General features: G+C 44.8%; 1 protein-coding gene across 7 annotated transcripts in view; it reads right to left on the reverse strand.

Annotated features, from left to right (window-relative positions):
- DRC1 (dynein regulatory complex subunit 1) overlaps nt 1-18,981 on the reverse strand; it is a 51,224-nt gene that overhangs the window by 17,211 nt on the left and 15,032 nt on the right. For 4 of the 7 annotated variants that reach the window (XM_059893427.1, XM_059893423.1, XM_059893426.1 and 1 more), the window contains exons 3-10: nt 18,323-18,435; nt 15,099-15,282; nt 13,829-13,966; nt 12,727-12,813; nt 12,015-12,137; nt 3,677-3,816; nt 1,000-1,134; nt 428-660 (exon numbers count right to left, since the gene is read on the reverse strand). In XM_059893427.1, coding sequence (XP_059749410.1) covers nt 428-660; nt 1,000-1,134; nt 3,677-3,816; nt 12,015-12,137; nt 12,727-12,813; nt 13,829-13,966; nt 15,099-15,282; nt 18,323-18,435 — 1,153 coding nt within the window. The remainder of the gene's footprint in view (nt 1-427; nt 661-999; nt 1,135-3,676; nt 3,817-12,014; nt 12,138-12,726; nt 12,814-13,828; nt 13,967-15,098; nt 15,283-18,322; nt 18,436-18,981) is intronic. The other 3 variants (XM_059893424.1, XM_059893429.1, XM_059893428.1) reach the window with 3 other exon arrangements.

Genomic DNA, 18,981 nt, shown 5'->3' on the forward strand with positions numbered 1-18,981 from the left:
TAAATGAAGGCAGAATGATAGAACTTAGAACTCCGTTTTGCAATCCCTAATGCAGTTAATGGATCTTAGACAATGGTTATCAATGGTTGCTAACATCACAAAGGGAGACAACTTGGCATCAGTTTATCCCAATGGAGGTAGGCAACAGTGTATATAGCAAAAATAAAGTGAACTTGAATCTGATCAAGCTTCTAGATCTAACTACCAGTTTATAATACAGGGGAGAAGGTAAAGCTATAAATTAGAGGAAACTTAAAAGTCATATCAACCAATCATGCTCTCTGGACCTCTTAAGCTATGAAATCTTATCCCCCAGATAAGGGAACTGCCTTCAGTTCCCTTATCTGTAAAAGGAATGCGTTGACCCAATGTTCTCAGAGGGCCCCTCCACTCCAGCTCGAAGATGCTATGACTCTGTTCCAGTCACCTGCTTCCATCAGCACTTCCTCTAAGATTTGTGTGGCCGACTTCTGCTGCTGCTGAGAAATTGGTCCCACATTCTTCAGGAACCAGAAGTCAGGTGCTGTCCAGGGGAGCCCCAGGTGATGGGTATGGATGATCCTGTCTACATCAAAGGCTCTGTTTATCAGATCTTTTACCTCCTCTTCATTCATCAGCCAAATCTCCCGAAACTGCTTGTCATCAATGAGAGCGAAATGCCTGTGAAGGAGAGTTATTGACCGTGGCCAGCTGATTCCAGTGCCAGCCCAGCCCCCGTCCCCACCCCCAATTAGCAGCAGGGCAAGAACCGAGGCAGAGCTGTGGGAAATCCTGGGCCTGGCCCAATCCCTGAGCCCCTGATTCTCACCTGTGAGAACAAGGCAGGTGACACGCAAGTAAAGGGACAGGAAAGACAGCACAAAGGATTCTCTGATGCCCTGGTCCAGCTCCCAAGAAGCAGGTGATATCAAAGTCTGGTGAAATCACCGCCACTACCAGCTCTACCCCTGCAACCTCTATCCTAGGGCACAAGCCTTGGGACCCACGTCCCTGAAATACCTCATGGCTTTCTGCATCTCCTTGAATTGCATCACAAGGCGTTTGTAGTCTGAGGTTAGGGACTGGTTCTCCTCCTGAAACTGCTTCACCTGCTTGTTATATTTTGATCTCAGATTGTTAAGTACATCATGAAGGCTGGGTTGAAGAGGAAAAAAAAAGTTAGTCTGCAGCTGAATAGAAGCTGCAGTGTATGTTCCTCTTATCTACTATCTAAATCTAGGCTCAGACTTGTGGAAGGTGCGGGAGGGGCGGGAGGGGGGGGAACCCTCCCAGATATTTCCCCAAACACAGCTCCAGCTGTGATCAAGGAAACGCAAACAACAGGAGGTAATGGGATCATCCAGAACTAAATGCATTTAAAACAATCCATAAGCCCAAACCCACCAAGAGGTAGCCTCTTATTCAACAATGTGACTGAATCTTCCTGGGCACAGCACTTGTCAGGGTCCACACCTACTGCTGACTCACAGATTTAAATAACCTACCTCAACTTCTGAAACAAGGAAAACAGAAAGGAAAAAAGTAAAACTGCATCACAAGCCTATGATATATGAGTCCCCCATCCCGAAAGAGCTGATACTGTTAACGAGTCCAATAACTCATTCATTCATTCACTCATTCATTCATCAAACATGAAAGGTCTCTTTTGTGCCAAGGATATGTTTGAATACCAAGATGAATACAAGGATATGTCTGAGTCCAAAGCACTATCAGTCCAGCCAGAGACAAAGACAAACATTAATTACAGAACTGTGTGAATAGTGCTACAGAAGAGTTTCACACAGGGTGCCAGGGGAACCTGGCTTGCAGGAGTGGGGAGTGGTTAAAGGTTCCAGCACCAGGAGAGACAGCTATGACCTGCCCAGAGCACCATGAACACAATCAGGCCACCAATGCCTGGCTCACTGCTAATAGGAGCTCTGTATATAGAAACTTGTCCCGTGAAATACACAGGCATGGTTTTTAGACCCAAGAACAGACTTCAGACTTTGCGCTCCTCAACAGACATCTTATGTCAGTGCCTCACTTACACAGGAACAGGAAGGTTTGAGGACTGACAAAGTTTCAGTTTAAAAATTCTAGGGACTTCCCTGGTGGCGCAGAGGTTAAGAATCCGCCTGCCAGTTCAGGGGACACGGGTTCGATCCTGGTCCGGGAAGATCCCACAGGCTGTGGGACAAGTAAGCCCATGCACCACGACTACTAAGCCTGCACTTTAGAGCCCACGAGCCACAACTACTGGAGCCTGAGCTCTCTAGGGCCCACATGCCGCAAATACTGAGCCCACATGCTGCAACTACTGAAGCCCGTGTGCCTAGAGCCCGTGCTCCTCAACAAGAGAAGCCACCGCAATGAGAAGCCCGCACACCGCAATGAAGAGTAGCCCCCGCTCGCCGCAGCTAGAGAAAGCCTGCGTGCAGCAATGAAGACCCAACGCGGCCAAATAAATAAAAATAAAAATTCCCCTCTTAGGCATTATTCTGAAATAATAAGAAGGTTTCTAAAACTCACTGATCATCCCTATTTTCATATCCAGAAAATGAGACATTCTGTAAGATAACTGGCTCAGACGTTTGAGCAAATAACTGGCTCCACACCACACACACACACACATACATCAAGAGAAGAGGATACAATAAGTATATAAGTATCATGTAAAAAGGAGGTTGGCAGGTGGAGAGATCGGGGGATCTCATAGATCAGAGAGACTTAAGGAACTTAGTTTAACAACCTGATGCAATGCCTGGACCTAGATGAGATGCTAATTTGGATAAACCTACTGTAAAGGATATCTTTGGACAACTAGGGAAATATGAATGTGATCCAGATATTTCGATGAAATGAAATTTACTGAAATGGAAAGGTAGAGGTTACTGACTTTAAAAAAAGGCAGATTGCAAAACAATAGTTGCAGTATGATGTCATATCTATATCTATCTATATAGAGAGAGAGAGGGAGATAAAGAGATACACTTGATCTCTGGTAGGAGGAATATGGTATTTTTATGTTTTTATCTCACTTTCATTTGTGGTATTTTCTAATTTTCTATAATGCACATGTACTGCTTCTGTAATTACAAGTTGAGAATTTATTATCCAGATAACCGGGCACACATGAGAAGTGACACATTGACATAAGTACTTATGTTGGCATTATTTGCAACAGCAAGAGATTAGAAGCCATCGAAATGTGCATCAGTGTGGGACTGGTCAAGTAAATCCTAGCATGTCTATGCAGCGGAATACGAGGCAGCTTAAGAAATAATGTGAACCTTCTCTACGAACTGGTATGGAAACATCTTCAAGACATAGAACAGTGTGCATAGAATGCTATCATTTGTGTAAAAGCAGAAGGGGATGAGACTATTTGTGTTTGCTTGTACGTGCGTGAGGAAATTCTGGACAAAACAAAAGAAATGAATAATGGTCACAGAGGTGGGACAGAGGACCCAGATAAAGGAGGGATGGGAGACAGACTTTTTGCTGTAAACTCTTTTTGGGGTGGGGTGAGGGTAGAACCAGTTGAATGTATTCTGTTTTCCCAAAAAAAAAAAAATTCTTTTAATAAGAATTGGTTATATTTTTAACAGTTTCTACTCCTACGAAAGAGTACATACCCATCCCTCTTTTCAGCACAGAAGGGCCCAGAACGAAGACGCTCTGCATGCTAGCTTACCAGTTGATCTTCCTCTTCTGCTGGGATTTAATCACTGTGCTTTCTTCATCTCTCTTCTTCAGCACCTGGAAGTTGTACTCTAACTTCTCTTGGTTTAGCTGATATGTTGCTTTCATTTGCTGAAGCTGTTGCTCAAGAATCTAAAGTTAAAGTTTAAAGAAATAATCCTAATTGGCCCTGGTACAATTTATTATGCATGAGGGTCCCTGGCCGTTTGTTCTGGAGTCGTACCAGAGGAACCTTAGGGACAAGTGTCTCCACCTGAATTCTTAGAAAATGTATCATTAGAGGCAAACTAAAGGTCAACCAGAAAAAATACAAATCATTCAAGTGCAAGCTAAAGCCTACCTGCATAAAGTCTAAGAGAGATCAGAGTTAGAGCCCAGTTCAAGTACAGCTACCTCTCATGCTCTGCTCCAGACCCTTTAGAGAACAAGCAGCCCCACTAGAAAAACCATAAAAGTTAACATGGCCACAAAAAAACTGCAATGTCCCCGCTCTGACCTTCCGGTTGTCAATGTCAGTGTTTAGCAAACCGTGTTCATTTTAAAGGAGGATAGAGGTAACCACCCTTACTATTTGGATCATCATTAGTTGTATTCATTCATTCAGCAAATATTTATTGAGTGCCTATTATATGTCTGATGCTTTTCTAGGTGTTGCTGGGAGAACACTGGTGAAAAAGGCCCAGTCCTTCCCTGCCTAGGAGAGGGACAGATGAACAAGCACTGGTGACAAGAAGCAAGATCAGGGTAAGCACAGGTGTGGGACCAATGAGAGGAGGGTTCTCCCGGGCCTTGAGGGCAGGGCAGGCGTCCCTGAAAAGATGGCATTCGCGTGTCTGAGGCCTGGGGAATGAGTAGGAGTTACTCGGGTGGAGGGGAGAGAGGTCTAGAGAGGCAAGGGAAAGCCAGGTGCTTTGGGGAAACCACAAGCAGTTTAGGACATGAGGTATGAAGCAGGGAGGGAATGGTAGAGATGAGGCTGACAGAGCAGCAGGGGCCTGACAGAGCTAGGAATCTATCGCTTTATCCTTGAAGGCAAAGGAGCGCCACTAAGACGTTAGGGGGAAGAGTGGAATTACTAGTTGCTCAGGGTAGAAAGATCCTTCCGCAGCTGGTGAAAAGGATTAGGGAGGGGCAAGGCTGGAACAGGGCAAATACACATTGGCTCGCTCCTGCCTTTCTCGAATGGAGGTGCAGGAATGGAAGATGCAATTAAGTACAATCAGATCTGGGTAAGGCAGCCATGTGACATGCCACATACCACACTGTTTCAGGCCTCCTTCCCATCTCCCTCCACTCGACTACAGACCCTCGCCAAGGAATCAGCAGAGGAAGGAAGAGATTCCAGACTGCTCTGGGTCATCCTCAAGGAGCAGAAGTGGCCAGGAGGTGATAAACAGGAGAACAAAGGCGATCACCCACCATCAGAGGGTGAGTCATTCCCACCTTCCATGTGGAGTCGGTGATCCCCACACTGTAACTGAGGGAATTAGTCACGAGGATCTGCTTAGCTACCCCAGAGATTTTTAAATTTCCATTATGGGACAAGAATTGAACATCTCCTTCAGAACAGAAGGCCTGTTCTATCTCTTCTTTAACAGGTGGTCAGTGAAGAACCATCTCGGTCACCAGGATGATAACTGATTGTACCTCTCAATTTCTCTACTTTCAGGCAAATTTTTATTTACTTTTTTCTAGTTACATGCTTTTCTTTGTAAAAACTTTTCCTCATTGTCAAAGTAATATTTGCTCATTGTAGGAAACACAGAAAGTACAGTAAAGGATAAAGAAGGAGACATAGGAGAAGGGGAAAGAAAAACTACCCATAATTCCACCTCCCAAAGGCAATTTCTGTTGACATATTGGCCTGTTTCTTTCCAGTGTTCCTTACATAATTGAGATTCAACTATACCTACAATTTTATATCCCACTTTTCTCCTTTAATATTACAACTTAAGAATTTTCCATGCCAATCAAGTTTTATTAATATAATTTTAATGGTGCATATTTTTATATTTTAATTTACCCTATAGGAAATATTTATGTTTACCATATACCACAATGTTTTACCATTTCCCTACAGTATATACATTTATAAATGTATAAATACATTTATATTGTTTTGATAATCTTCAATATTACAAAATAATGGTGGGAAGAATTACATTTAAAATTTTGGGGGTATTTTGTTTATTTCCTTAAGGTAGGTTCTCAGAAGTGAAGTTCAAAGGCTCTCCACAAAGCAATTAACAGTTCACGCCCCGCTGGCCGTGTGCAAGTGCCCGCTTCCCCGCCCCATCAGCTCTCAGCACCGTGCAGGGCAGGCCCAGCCCTTGGGCAGGGAGCTGTCGGGAGCCGCACCCCACTCCTCCTGAGCATGATTAAAGTTTAATTTAGAGATTCCTGACTTGAGGGCTTCCCTGGTGGCACAGTTGTTGAGAATCTGCCTGCCAACGCAGGGGACATGGGTTGGAGCACTGGTCTGGGAAAATCTCACATGCTGCGGAGAGACTAGGCCCGTGAGTCACAATTGCTGAGCCTGCGCGTCTGGAGCCTGTGCTCCGCAACAAGAGAGGCCGCGATAGTGAGAGGCCCGCGCACCGCGATGAAGAGTGGCCCCCGCTTGCCGCAACTAGAGAAAGCCCTCGCACAGAAACGAAGACCCAACACAGCCATAAATGGATAAATAAATAAATAAATAAAATTTTAAAAAAAAGAAATTCCTGACTTGAATATTATCCCAAAGAGCCTATGGAAGGTTCTGAAGGCACAGCCTCAGCTCAAGTGCAATTATCTGGGGTGGTCACAGCCTGAGCCACTGCTCTGGGCCCTGGACCCTTCTAGGGATGACTGTGAGTGCCAAGTGGGGAAAGGGACTCTCAGCAATTCTTCCTACAAAGTCATGATGATTTATGCCACCATGCTCCAAACGAAACCAGCCCACTGCTTCAAGTGTGACCAGCCCTGGACACCAGGGAGGCCACTGGTCAACGTGGCTTGGCACAGAAGTCCAATAGAAAAGCTCCTTGTTGGATGGCGACAATCTGAGAAAGGGTGAACACTCACAGAGAAGGAGGGTCTCCAGAGCTGCTCTGGATTTGGAATGACAGTAAATGAGTTCTAGGCTTTGCTGGGACGGAGGCACCCAGGAGCCCCATGACCCTGAGTGCCTGAGTGCCTGCTCTGACCGTGTCCGGGGACCTCCTTCTTCCTAGAGCTTTGCAACCAGCCCCTGTCACTAAGACAGAATTTCCCAAACTTACTGGGCCATAGAACAGTTTTTATACTTATAACACAGCAAGAGCACATGAGTTATAAATGCGAGCCCTACCATATGAATTCTCGTGTCAAATTCATTCGAAAGGCAGATTATTACATAATAAGAATTATGTAAATGGACTCTATTTTTCCTACATAACACATCTTGAAAGGAAAAAAATATCACTGGCATCACTTTTTTTGTTGGTTTTGTGAAACCACCACCAATATTTCACCTAGCTGAACACAGTTTACAAAACTCTGAACAAAAGTGATTAGGCCATGTCTTTTTCTTTGTGACCTGAAGGAACTTATTAGCACCACACCCTAACCAACTGAGCTAACCAGCCACTCGATGTGGCCTGAAAGAAAGACCTTAAAGCTGAGCTGATTTTATAGACAAATATATATATAATAATTATAATCCGTCACCTGACTGTTTTAATTCACAGCGTTCTGCTTGTGCGCGCAGTTGAATTTTATTCGCCGATTTTATTTCCTCTTGTTGAAAACATTTGCTAATGCTCTTAGGGAACTGACGCCCGGAGGAACGAGCAATGCAACGTACACACAGATCACAGATCAGCCCTCCCTTCACCTCCGCTCTGTCCCAAGACCACCACAGGGGGCTTCACGTTCCTGATGCCACTTAGGGGTGACTGGCAGTGCAGTTGATGAATTTACAGAACTAATCGCAGTCTCCTGCCTCTTGCAGTTCAGCGTCTACACCAGGCGATTACACGAATTCTGTTACTCGTTATTTGTTTGCAACACCTTCTGCTCGTGATAATTTTAGTACCGGTGACTCTATTGTTAATTGTCACAGGTTTTAGTCTCAATATGTAGCTGTCCTTGATTGATTGTCATACACTGAATATAGTTTCATATTAAAAAATTGTAATCTGAAGTGAGAGAGTAGCATGGACATATATACACTACCAAATGTAAAATAGAGAGCTAGTGGGAAGCAGCTGCATCGCACGGGGAGATCAGCTCGGTGCTCTGTGACCACCTAGAGGGGTGGGATAGGGAGGATGGGAGGGAGGGAGACGCAAGAGGGAGGAGATATGGGGATATATGTATATGTATAGCTGATACACTTTGTTATACAGCAGAAACTAACACAACAATGTAAAGCAATTATACTCCAATAAAGATGTTAAATAAAATAAAGTTTAGATATTTTTAATACCAGAAAAATTGTAATCGATCTTGTTAAATGCTTGTGCTTATTATTCAATTATCCAAAGGTATTTTGCAAAGTTGTACTCCGTGTTCCCAAGACTAATGGCAAAACACCATGGTTAGTTTGGGGGGAAAATTTATAAAGATTACAATCTAACCTGCCACGAAAATCCTTCAAAGTTTCAGGTACTCCAGGTGTTGATCGCACCTCCCTTCCCCTCTTTTTCCTGGGGCAGTAGGAGCAAGGAAGCTGCTTTCCGGAGCCATCTCCTACCCCAGGCTGATGCCCCCGGTAGCCAGTACTGCCCCAGCAGAATGGAAATTTAGAACAGCCTTTCCCTCTGGCCTTCTCAGCTGATTCTAAAGACGCCACTGAGCCTCTTTATCACCGATCTCAACCCCGTGGGGATGGGAGGGAACCCCTGGATTCCATTTGGAACTGCAGACTCTCCATCCCACACTCTTGCTTACCCTTTTCTTCCCTGTTGCTCACTCTTTTATACCATTTATACTATTTATGTAGCTTGCTTTCTTGCTCAAAAGATTGTAAATTCCTTAAGGACAGAAATTGTATCTTATTTATTTTTATGCTTTGCACCATGTAAGTTCACAATACTTGTTAAATAAATAACTTGTATTTAACTTTTTGTGATGAATATTCTGGTATTAAAGTTGAACTAAACCATTTCACAATTTTAAATGAGCAGGTAAGGCCTAAAAATAAAAACCATTTGCTTCCTGCATCAAGAACTAAGTGTTTCTAGCAGTTTTATTTTGGGGTGGTGGGCAGCAGTGGTAAAATCTTCATTCATTGCTAGTGTGACCTTGCTAGCAGTAAGCACTTGAAAAGTGCATCTCCTTATTTTTACTTCTTATGCTTCACCTATCAAACCATATCTATGTGTATTGGATCCTTTGTATTTTTGTGGTTTGCAAAAATTTTAGTTCCATATTTTAGAACTGACACAGTGCTATGAATTAGTGTTAGGAATTGAGCTGCATGCCGTTATCTTTTTGACAAAAATCGACGTTATTTAACTTCACTATCTAGTGAATACAGCTCAAAGGCACTATGATAAAGTTCAGTCTACTAAAATATTCCACATATTGCAATATGGGTGATCCCTGATTTGATTACCTTTTCCCAGCTAAAGGGTGGAGTGTGGTACAGTATACTCAACTCTAACACAGGAAGGAACTGTTACACAGAGGAACAGCACACGCTTTCCCACTCTGAGAATCTCCATCTGCCAGCCTCCTGCATACCCACACTCCACTGTTAGTCCATCCACACAGGGGGAGCCAGGAAAGCCAGGTCTCCCAGGCTACCTGCCTCTCTGCCCCTCACCTCCCTGGTCTTACCCCCTAACCTCTATAATCTCCCCATGTCCCAGAATATTTTGGCTTCGTTCAAGCATTTGAACATTGGATTAAGAACATGAGGTTCCACTCCTACAGCTCAATAGCAAAAAAATACTCAGTGAGAAAATGGGCAAAGGACCTGAATAGCCATTTCTCCAAAGAAGACATGCAGGTGGCCAACAGGCACATGAAAAGATGCTCATCACTAATCATCAGGGAAATGCAAATCAAAACCACAGTGAGATATCACCTCACACCTATTAGCATGGCTGTTTATCAAAAAACAAAGGACAGCAAGTGTTGGCAAGGATGTGGAGAAAAGAGAACCCTTCTGTGCTGCTGGTGGGAATGCAAATTGGTGCAGCTGCTATGGAAACAATACGGAGGTTCCTCAAAAAATTAAAAATAGAACTACCATTTAATCCAGTAATCCCACTTCTGGATATATACCCAAAAAAATTGATCTTGAAGAGGTATCTGCACTCCCACATTCACTGTAGCATTATTCACAGTAGCCAAGATATAGAAACAACCTAAATGTCCAATGAAGGACTAATGGATTTTTAAAAAGTGGTATATATATACAATGGCATATTATTCAGCCTTTCAAAGAAAAAGGAAATCCTGCCATTTGTAGTAACATAAATGGACATGCAGGACGTTATGTTAAGTGAAATAAGCCAGACACAGAAAGACAAATATTGCATGATCTCACTTACATGTAGGATCTAAAATAATCAAACTCCTAGAAGCAGAGAGTAGAATTTGCTAGGAGGGGCTGCCAGGGGCTGGAGGAAGGGAAGACGAGGAGGTATTGGTCAAAGGGTACAAAGTTTCAGTTATGCAAGATGAATGAATTCTGGAAATGTACAACAGAGGGCTTATGATTAACAATACTGTACTGTATATTTAAAAATTTGCTACGAGGGTAGATCTTGTATTAAAGGTCTTTACCACAAAAGGAAAAACAAAACAAAAAAGAACATGAGGTTCCATTATTTCACTGTTTGAGGCCAACACTATGTACTTTTGTTATATAAATGATCGTAGAATCAAGATAACTGCTGCTTTCTTACAGACTTCTACTGTTCTTTGTCTAATGCTCAGCTCCATGACATTAATATAAGAAAGGCTCAAGAAAATTCTCAACTGGAAAAATATTTGTAATCTAATAGGGTTTGGGGGTGGGGGTTGTTTTTTTTTAGGCCTTGCCTTGTGGCTTGCGGGATCCTGGTTCCCCGACCAGGGACTGAACCCAAGGCCACGGCAGTGAGAGTGCCAAGTCCTAACCACTGGACAGCCAGGGAATTCGCTAACGGGGTTTTTTAATTTAACCTCGTTATATAAAGCTACAGGACGAGTTAAGACCTGAAATTCTACCAAAGGCTATGTGGAAAAGCTTTAATCTAACATGTTTTTTTAGATAAAGACTGAAATGAATAGAACATGAACATGCTTGAATATTAAGACACAATTACATTACATCTAAATATAATTAGGGATGATTTTTCTTTTTTTTAACCGATGTTGAAATACAGAATCCTAGGTTTGGAAAGAACTTTAGAAACCAGAAAAATCTAACCTCCTTCCCACTGCAGGAATCCTTCTTCTACACTGAAGACAGACATAGTCATTCAGCCTCTGAATACTTTATGAGATAAAGGACTCTTTGTTCTGTGGGATGACCCTTTTCTGTATTAGACAGTTCTAACTCTGAGGAGGTTCCTTCTGATGGTGAGTCAGAACCTGCCTTACTGCTACGTTCAACCATCAGTCACGGGGCTGTTTGGAATGTTGGGAAGGATACAGGCTACTGAGGCACACAGAACTGGGTTTCAATCCAGGGCTTACCATTTACCAGATAAGTAGCCTTGTCTCTGAGCCTCAGTTTCCTTGTGTATAAAATGCCATTAGTGATTTCTCCCCTTCACGTGACTGTGAGGATTAGAGATACTGTGTGTTAAGTGTCTGGGAGACGGTAGACATCCATTGGATGGTGGCTGTCCTAGCACTGGCCATGTGACACATGTGGCCTACCTGACCCTAGGGACATTTTCCCTTCACCCCGCGAAAATGCACAATTCTCTCAATGATCCCTCACGTGCCATGGTTTCCAGACCCCTTCAGCATCTTGGCAGTTTTCCACTGGTTTATTAAAGAAAGCATTCCTCCACGTGTATCCTGTACATGAGCTCCTTCAAATACAATCATTTAAAAGAGAGCAGATAACATGTAAGTACTGGTTCAATGGACTAGCTCTAGAATATTATGGGTGGTTGGACTAGCTCTAGAATATTATGGGTGGTTGGACTAGCTCTAGAATATTATGGGTGGTTGGACTAGCTCTAGAATATTATGGGTGGTTGGACTAGCTCTAGAATATTATGGGTGGTTGGACTAGCTCTAGAATATTATGGGTGGTTGGACTAGCTCTAGAATATTATGGGTGGAGGCTAAGGGAGAGACAGTCACAGGTGCTCTCCATCTGCTGAGCAGCCCAGATGCTCTGGGGGAGGAACAAGTCACACCTGCACGTCCTGCTCCAGCTTGATCTTGATCGTGTTGTACTCTTCGCAGTCCCAGATCCTCTGCTCGTTGAGCTGCTTCTCGTGGTCCTCCACTTTCTTGATGCGGTTCATAAGATACTCCAGCTGAAGGCACAGGGAGACAAGGGGAAAGGCAGGTCCCATCCCTGTTCCGACTCTGGAGGGAGTCTGTCTGCCCTCAGAACCCCTGTGCCCCAAGGCTTTGAACTCCCAGGCTATGGCTTGTATTGCCTAACGGGGTTCTACTCCAGAAACTCTAAGAGGAAGGCAGACCCTGCAGTCAGACATTTGTATTTCTAAAAAAAAAATACCCAGTGGATCTTGGTCATATTATTTCTTTGTTCTTTACATCTCTGAAACAAAGCGATAACCCCACACCCTTTAAAATGTGTCTTAAAACAGCTTTGTGGGCAGCAAATAGCCATGGTTGGGGGAGATACCCAGGAAATGAAGTAGAGAGTGGGAGGACTGTGGAAACCACAGCGGGCTGCACGGGTGGTACTGACCACCACCACAAGAGGGCGCCATCTGCAGTCCCCACTGGTTAACTGGCAGGTGCAGTCAGGGATGTTGGCCACGGCAATCCTCCCCAAGGTCCAAAAAGGCTAGCAAATTCAGCCACAAGAGGAATCACCCCAGACCCTATGGACCACCCTTGACACCCCACCGCCTCCCCCATCGGCCGCCCCTTGACCTCTTTGGCATTGTGAGCCTGCAGGGCCTGCTCCCATTTCTTCTTATTGTTGGTCAGCAGCTCCTCTCGCTCCACCTCAAATGCTTTCTGCGATCAAGAAGGAAAAAGGCTCTTGTGTCTGTTTTAATTAGGCAGGTCCCACAGCATCAAAGAAATCTCAGACAACAGCACCAGCGCCACATTGCCACCCACAAAGTCAAATCCAAATGCAGACTTGCCAAGTTTCATGCAACCAAAGGACTGTGGAATGAGTTGCATGGAAAGTGTTATGAAATCTATGCTTCACACAGACTGTAAGAGGAAACGTGCCAGCTGTCCTGTGTCAACTGGATAAGCGAAGCAGGAAGCTGAGGAAAGGTCAGCGTCTTGCAGTCACAGGGCCAACCCCGGCATGTCTTCAGCCGGGAGTCGGGTTAGAGCATTGCTATGGCTGGGGTTCCCATGAAGCAAAGGCAGCATGGAGCTCACAGAACAGGGGATGGGGTAGACTCAGGAATGCAGAAATGAGTCTGTAATACTCCAAAGAGACAGGCCCCCACCTCTTGGCTCTCTTCCATTTTGGAAATGTCTGTCTCGATCTCAATCCTTAACATTTCATTCAAATCCAGAATATTGGTTCCTGGATCCTGTTTCGCACGCCCCTTTCCTCTCCCTCCATCCCTGACTGTCGTAAACACATCAAATAAATGGCTCACAAATGCCTGTTGCTTCTGGAGCACTAATCTCCCTCCTCCACACCTCTTACCCCTCTTTTATTTTCTTTCCAAGTGCTTATCACACCTGTCAAATTATATACTTAGTAATTTATCTCTATTGTCTAGCTGTCTCCTGCTAGAAAACAGGCTTCATCCAGGACTTTGTCCGTGGTTGTATCACCAGCCCCTGGCACAGTGCTTGCCATTTAGTAGACACTTGCATATTTGTTGGAGGAGTGAATGTATCAATAAGTAAGTGAATGAAACGCTACAGCAGAGACAGCAATGAGAGGACCAAGACGTCTGGGGGCCCTCCCTGGGTGGTTAGGCCACAGGCAGCCACCTCCCAGGGGACTCCTCCCAGGGGCCTCCCAGGGGCAGAGGGCAGCTCTCTCGCATGCCATCACCTCGATGTGTTGGAGCTCCTGGCGAAAGGTTTTCATCACATTTTTCACCTGTTCTTCCATCCTCTCCAGGAGCAGGCAGATGTCACCCGACTGTTTCTTCAAATCCTTCACGTACTGGTCATCTTTGGCTTTTAACTCCTAGAGAAGAGCATGTCAAACGTTGGTCATCAACTGAGACAGAAGCCAGAAGTTGCCAGCCACGCCTCACCCCGGGGTGGGGGGGACCCCTCCCATCAGCATCACGCACTAGGAATTATAACTGCACAAAGGGAAGGTGCTTGGGAAAGGCTGGGAGGGCCTGGGAGAAGCACGGTGTCTGGAGGCCATGGGCTCAGCTCGGGGCAAAGCCTCAACGAGCAGCACAGGATCAGACCCCTCGATGACTACTTGCTGCAAATCTCCCTGCAGCCTCCCAGAAAGCCCAGGGTGCTCCAGCCAAGCAATGAATTTCCCGTGTTCCAACATGGGAAAACATCTACTGCAGCCTAAGTTCCATTCCTTGACTAAGCACATAAAACCTGAAACAGCATTTGCTACGACAAGACATCTTTCTATTAGGTAGCCAATAATTCTAAAATGAGTACAAAGCTTTTTCTTCTGGTTAAAAGTGTATTGCCTGACACAACAAGGTCCTACTGTATAGCACGGGGAACTATATTCAATATCCTGTGATAAGCCATAATGGAAAAGAACATGAAAGAGAATGTATATATATGTATAACTGAGTCACTTTGCTGTACAGCAGTAATTAACACAACATTGTAATTCAACCATACTTCAATAAAAAATAAATTTTGAAAAAGTGTATTGGGGCTTCCCTGGTGGCACAGTGGTTGAGAGTCTGCCTGCCAATGCAGGGGACGCGGGTTCGAGCCCTGGTCTGGGAGGATCCCACATGCCGCGGAGCAACTAGGCCCGTGAGCCACAGCTACTGAGCCTGAGCGTCTGGAGCCCGTGCTCCGCAACAAGAGAGGCCGCGATAGTGAGAGGCCCACGCACCGCGATGAAGAGTGGCCCCCACTTGCTGCAACTAGAGAAAGCCCTCGCACAGAAACGAAGACCCAACACAGCCATAAATAAATAAATAAATAAATAAAATTTAAAAAAAAAAAAAAAGGAAATCTCCATTCTTAAAAAAAAAAAAAGTGTATTGCCTGAGCTATATCGCATTCTGGGTAATGAAGTAAAGCCTCCGCCTTTCTCCATTCAGGAGAAGCTAACATCCCCCAGCTCCATCCCCGGCAGCCAGGACCGGGGGCCAGGCTCTTGCCTGCTGTAACTCGCTGATCAGCTTGTTCTTATCTTCTATCAGCCCAGCGCAGTGCACCTGCTGGGCGTTGAGCATTTCCCACAGCTCCTGGGGGATTCTCTTCTGTTTGCCCTCCTCCCACTTCATGGTGATCTCTTCAAATTTGTCCTGACTGGTCTTGACCTCGTTCTCCAGCTTTTCAAGTCTGCAAATACAAACAGCCCAGTTCCTGAGGCTGCCTTCCAAGAAAGCAGGCTGGTTCTCTAGGGTCTGTAAAACAGGCCCGGGTACCCAGCTCTGCCTGAAAACCAAACCGGGCTCTGAGAAATCTTCTTTTAGTTTAATGCTTGACTCTAAGTAACTGAGACCGAATAAACAAAGTGACACATAACAAAAATGGATCAACATTAAGGCTGTACACACACACACACACACACACACACACACACAGATCAAGAGTCAATTTGTCACATACTTCTGAGTAAGATGGTGACACACAATAGTTAAGCACTTGGTCACAAGTCCCATAGCTTGTGTTCAAATACTGATTTTGCTACTTGGCTCTCAACTTTAGAGAAATTGCTTAACTTCTGCAGGCCCCATTTTTCTCATCTGTAGAATAGAGAGGATGAAAGGATCAACTGTTGACTTTAAAAAATGCACAACGTGAGAGTTGCGAGTTAAGTTTTATTTGGGGCAAAATGAGGACTGCAGCCCGGGAGACAGAGTTTCAGATAACTCTGAGAAACTGCTCCGAGGAGGCGCTGGGAGGAGCCAGGATAAACAGGAGTTTTGCAGGTAGTTGGGAATGTCAAAAGATTATTGTTAAAGGAAACCAGATATCTCAAGTTAAGGTATTTAGCGCTTTTCTATGTATGGGAAGATGCAAGAGTCTGGGCTCACTCAAATCATTCCTTTGATATGCACCTCAGCTATCTGGGGCCAGTATCCTGTATTTTCACATCCTGAGTTTCCTCAGGGCTCACTGCAGGGAGTGGCTGCAGTCTGATGGCTGCTAGATGGCAGGTATTCTTTTCAACCCTGAGTCTCCTCAGGGCTCACTGGCTTACGCTGGAGGGCTGCAATCGTTGATGACTGTGACATCCTTTGTTTATTGATATGGCAGGAAATATTCCATTTATAAATATTCCATTCCATTTATAAATATTCCACTTATCACTACCTTCCTATGGCTGTTGTCAGGATTAAATAAAATTATTCCCAGCACAGTAGTCACTTAACAAATGGCACTCATTATTTTTTACTGTTGACATGACCTCAACTGTCTGGCCATTCCTCTCCCAAATTATCAATAAATGACCAGTGGAACATACAAAAAGGAAAACTCCACCATTAGTAATGGAAAATAGAGATGATCTCCCAGAATTCCAGAAATTCCAAAGAAACCATGTGATGGAGAACACTGAGGATGGGGCTGGATAGAAGGAGGTATTAAGGCTGAGATGTGAGGCCCCTTCTGAGAACAGGGGCCAGGACATATGCCTGCGACCCTCTCCCAACTTTAACAGACTGTCCTTCTATGAGACTGTCTCCAAACGAGGGTTCAAACTCCCTTAAGGACAAGAATCACAACACAATTATCTTATGATCCCCTCTCTCCTTCCCACCTTCCAAGCTAGGGCACATAGTACATCTTATAATTCAATTAACTTTTTTTTCTAAAAAATGAGAAACAGCTGTCAGATTATCTTTCCAGAACCCACATTTATCTTGTAACTCTGCCACTCGCGACCTTCCATTTTTCCTCAGTGGCTGCAGGAGAAGCCTAACTCCTCAACGGGGCCCTCAGGGAGTTTCTGCAGCTGTCCCTGCCAATTCAGTCCCTGGTTCAGGCCATGACAGGCAGTGGGAAGTTTCAAGAATAAATTATATCTTGGTGACACTGGTAAGGTTGCTGGTGGGGAGAACTACTTATGTTGAACAACTGAAAATATTGTTGTTAAAATTGTACTGTGGGGACTTCTCTGGTGGCGCAGTGGTTAAGAATCTACCTGCCAATGCAGGGGACACGGGTTCGAGCCCTGGTCCGGGGAGATCCCACATGCTGCGGAGCAACTAAGCCTGAGCGCCGCAACTACTGAGCCTGCGCTCTAGAGCCCGTGAGCCACAACTACTGAGCCCGCATGCTACAACTACTGAAGCCTGCACGCCTAGAGCCCGTGCTTCGTGACAAGAGAAGCCACCTCAGTGAGAAGCCTGCGCACCGCAACGAAGAACCAAGGCAGCCAAAAATACATAAATAAAAATCAATCAATCAAAAAAAAATTGTACTGTGTATGTACCTACTGAGATGAGCAAAATGGCCCCATGGGCTGTTCTTGTAATTGGACTATAGGTAGGAAATTAATTGAAGAACAAGCCAAAGGAAGAGATTACATGAGAACCTCTGTTCCTGCTGCTATCGGTCCTCTGTGGGCAAACAAAACTTAGAAGTTGACTGCTAAGCAGCTTACGCCTGCCTCCGTCGGGCAAGCTGAGCCCTAGGAGATGGGTGCGCCCACAGCCTGCCTGCCAAGGCCTGGAGCTGAGGGTCAGCCATGGGACCCCATCGTCCCTCTGACCCTCTGTCCTTCCAGGCATGGAGTCTTTACCATTCTTTAACACGCTGTTACATTTGTACGTAGTGTTTATGGGTCTGGTTGCTATGATTAACTTAAACCCAGAACAGCCTAATGTACCTCCTCAGCCTCGTCTCTTTTCTTCCACCACCCCCCATACATCCCTCACTCTCATGCCATTCCCAAACATCATGCAATCTCAGGCCTCTGCCCAAGTTGCTCCTAAAATGCCCATTCCTTGACTCCAACTCCTCTTCATCCCTTATGGCCCAATTCAAATATCACTTTGCCTGGAAAGTTTTCTCTAATCTCTCCAGAGAGAATTAAAGGCCTCCTCATATGTGTTTCCACGACTCTTATACATACCTTTAACACAAATCATGGTTGGGCGTTTGCACATCTGGCTCTACTAGACTGTGAACATCAAGAGCAGAGGCCGTGTCCACTCCTCTTTGTACCCAAAGGGCTTGGTACACATTAGGAAGGTAATACTTGAGGAAGGAGGAGGGAAGCAATGAGGGAGGGAGGGAGGGAAGGAAAGAAAGAAGGAGGGAGGATTCGTAAGGGGCAAGAAGTGGATTCTACTAGACTAGGTTTGACAAAGACAGGGAGAATTTGAGGACCCAGAGAGGAGATACTTCACTGCAGAGCCAGGGGGGTCCTCACCTCTGACGCTTTATCTCCTCTTCCTCGACTCTCCTGTGGATCTCTCTGATATCTGCAGCTACCTGGATATTTGTCACCAACTCAGTGCCACAGAGCAGCAGTTTAGCCAATTTCTCAAAACAAATAAGAATTTATAAAGTTAGAAACATTTGCACAACTGTCTGTAGGTGTTCAAACCAACCAAGCAGGAATTAAAAGCTACCTTAAGGGACTTCCCTGGTGGTCCAGTGGTAAAGAATCTGCCTTCCAACACTGGGGACGTGGGTTCGATCCCCGATCGGGGAACTGAGATCCCACATGCCGCAGAGAAACTAAGCTCGTGCGCCTGAACTAGAGAGCCCGCGTGCTGCAAACTACAGAGCCCATGCGCTCTGGAGCCCGCACCACAGCTAAAGAGAGAAAACCCACATGCCACAACTAGAGAGAAGCCCACGTGCCGCAACTAAGACCTGACACAGGCAAAAATAAATAAATTAAAAAATAAAAATAAAAAATAAAGATTAAAAAAAAACTACCTTAAGACTTTAAAGCATAACATCTACTTAGCAACCTGTTTCCATCAGGACACTTGTGATGTGATGTTACAGCTTACAATTCAATAGCACTCTGCAATTCTGGATGTACTTCAGTTTATTCTCGTTAAAGGAGGGACCAGCCTA

Source organism: Balaenoptera ricei, chromosome 13, assembly GCF_028023285.1.
Source record: "Balaenoptera ricei isolate mBalRic1 chromosome 13, mBalRic1.hap2, whole genome shotgun sequence".
Classification (NCBI taxonomy): domain Eukaryota; kingdom Metazoa; phylum Chordata; class Mammalia; order Artiodactyla; family Balaenopteridae; genus Balaenoptera; species Balaenoptera ricei.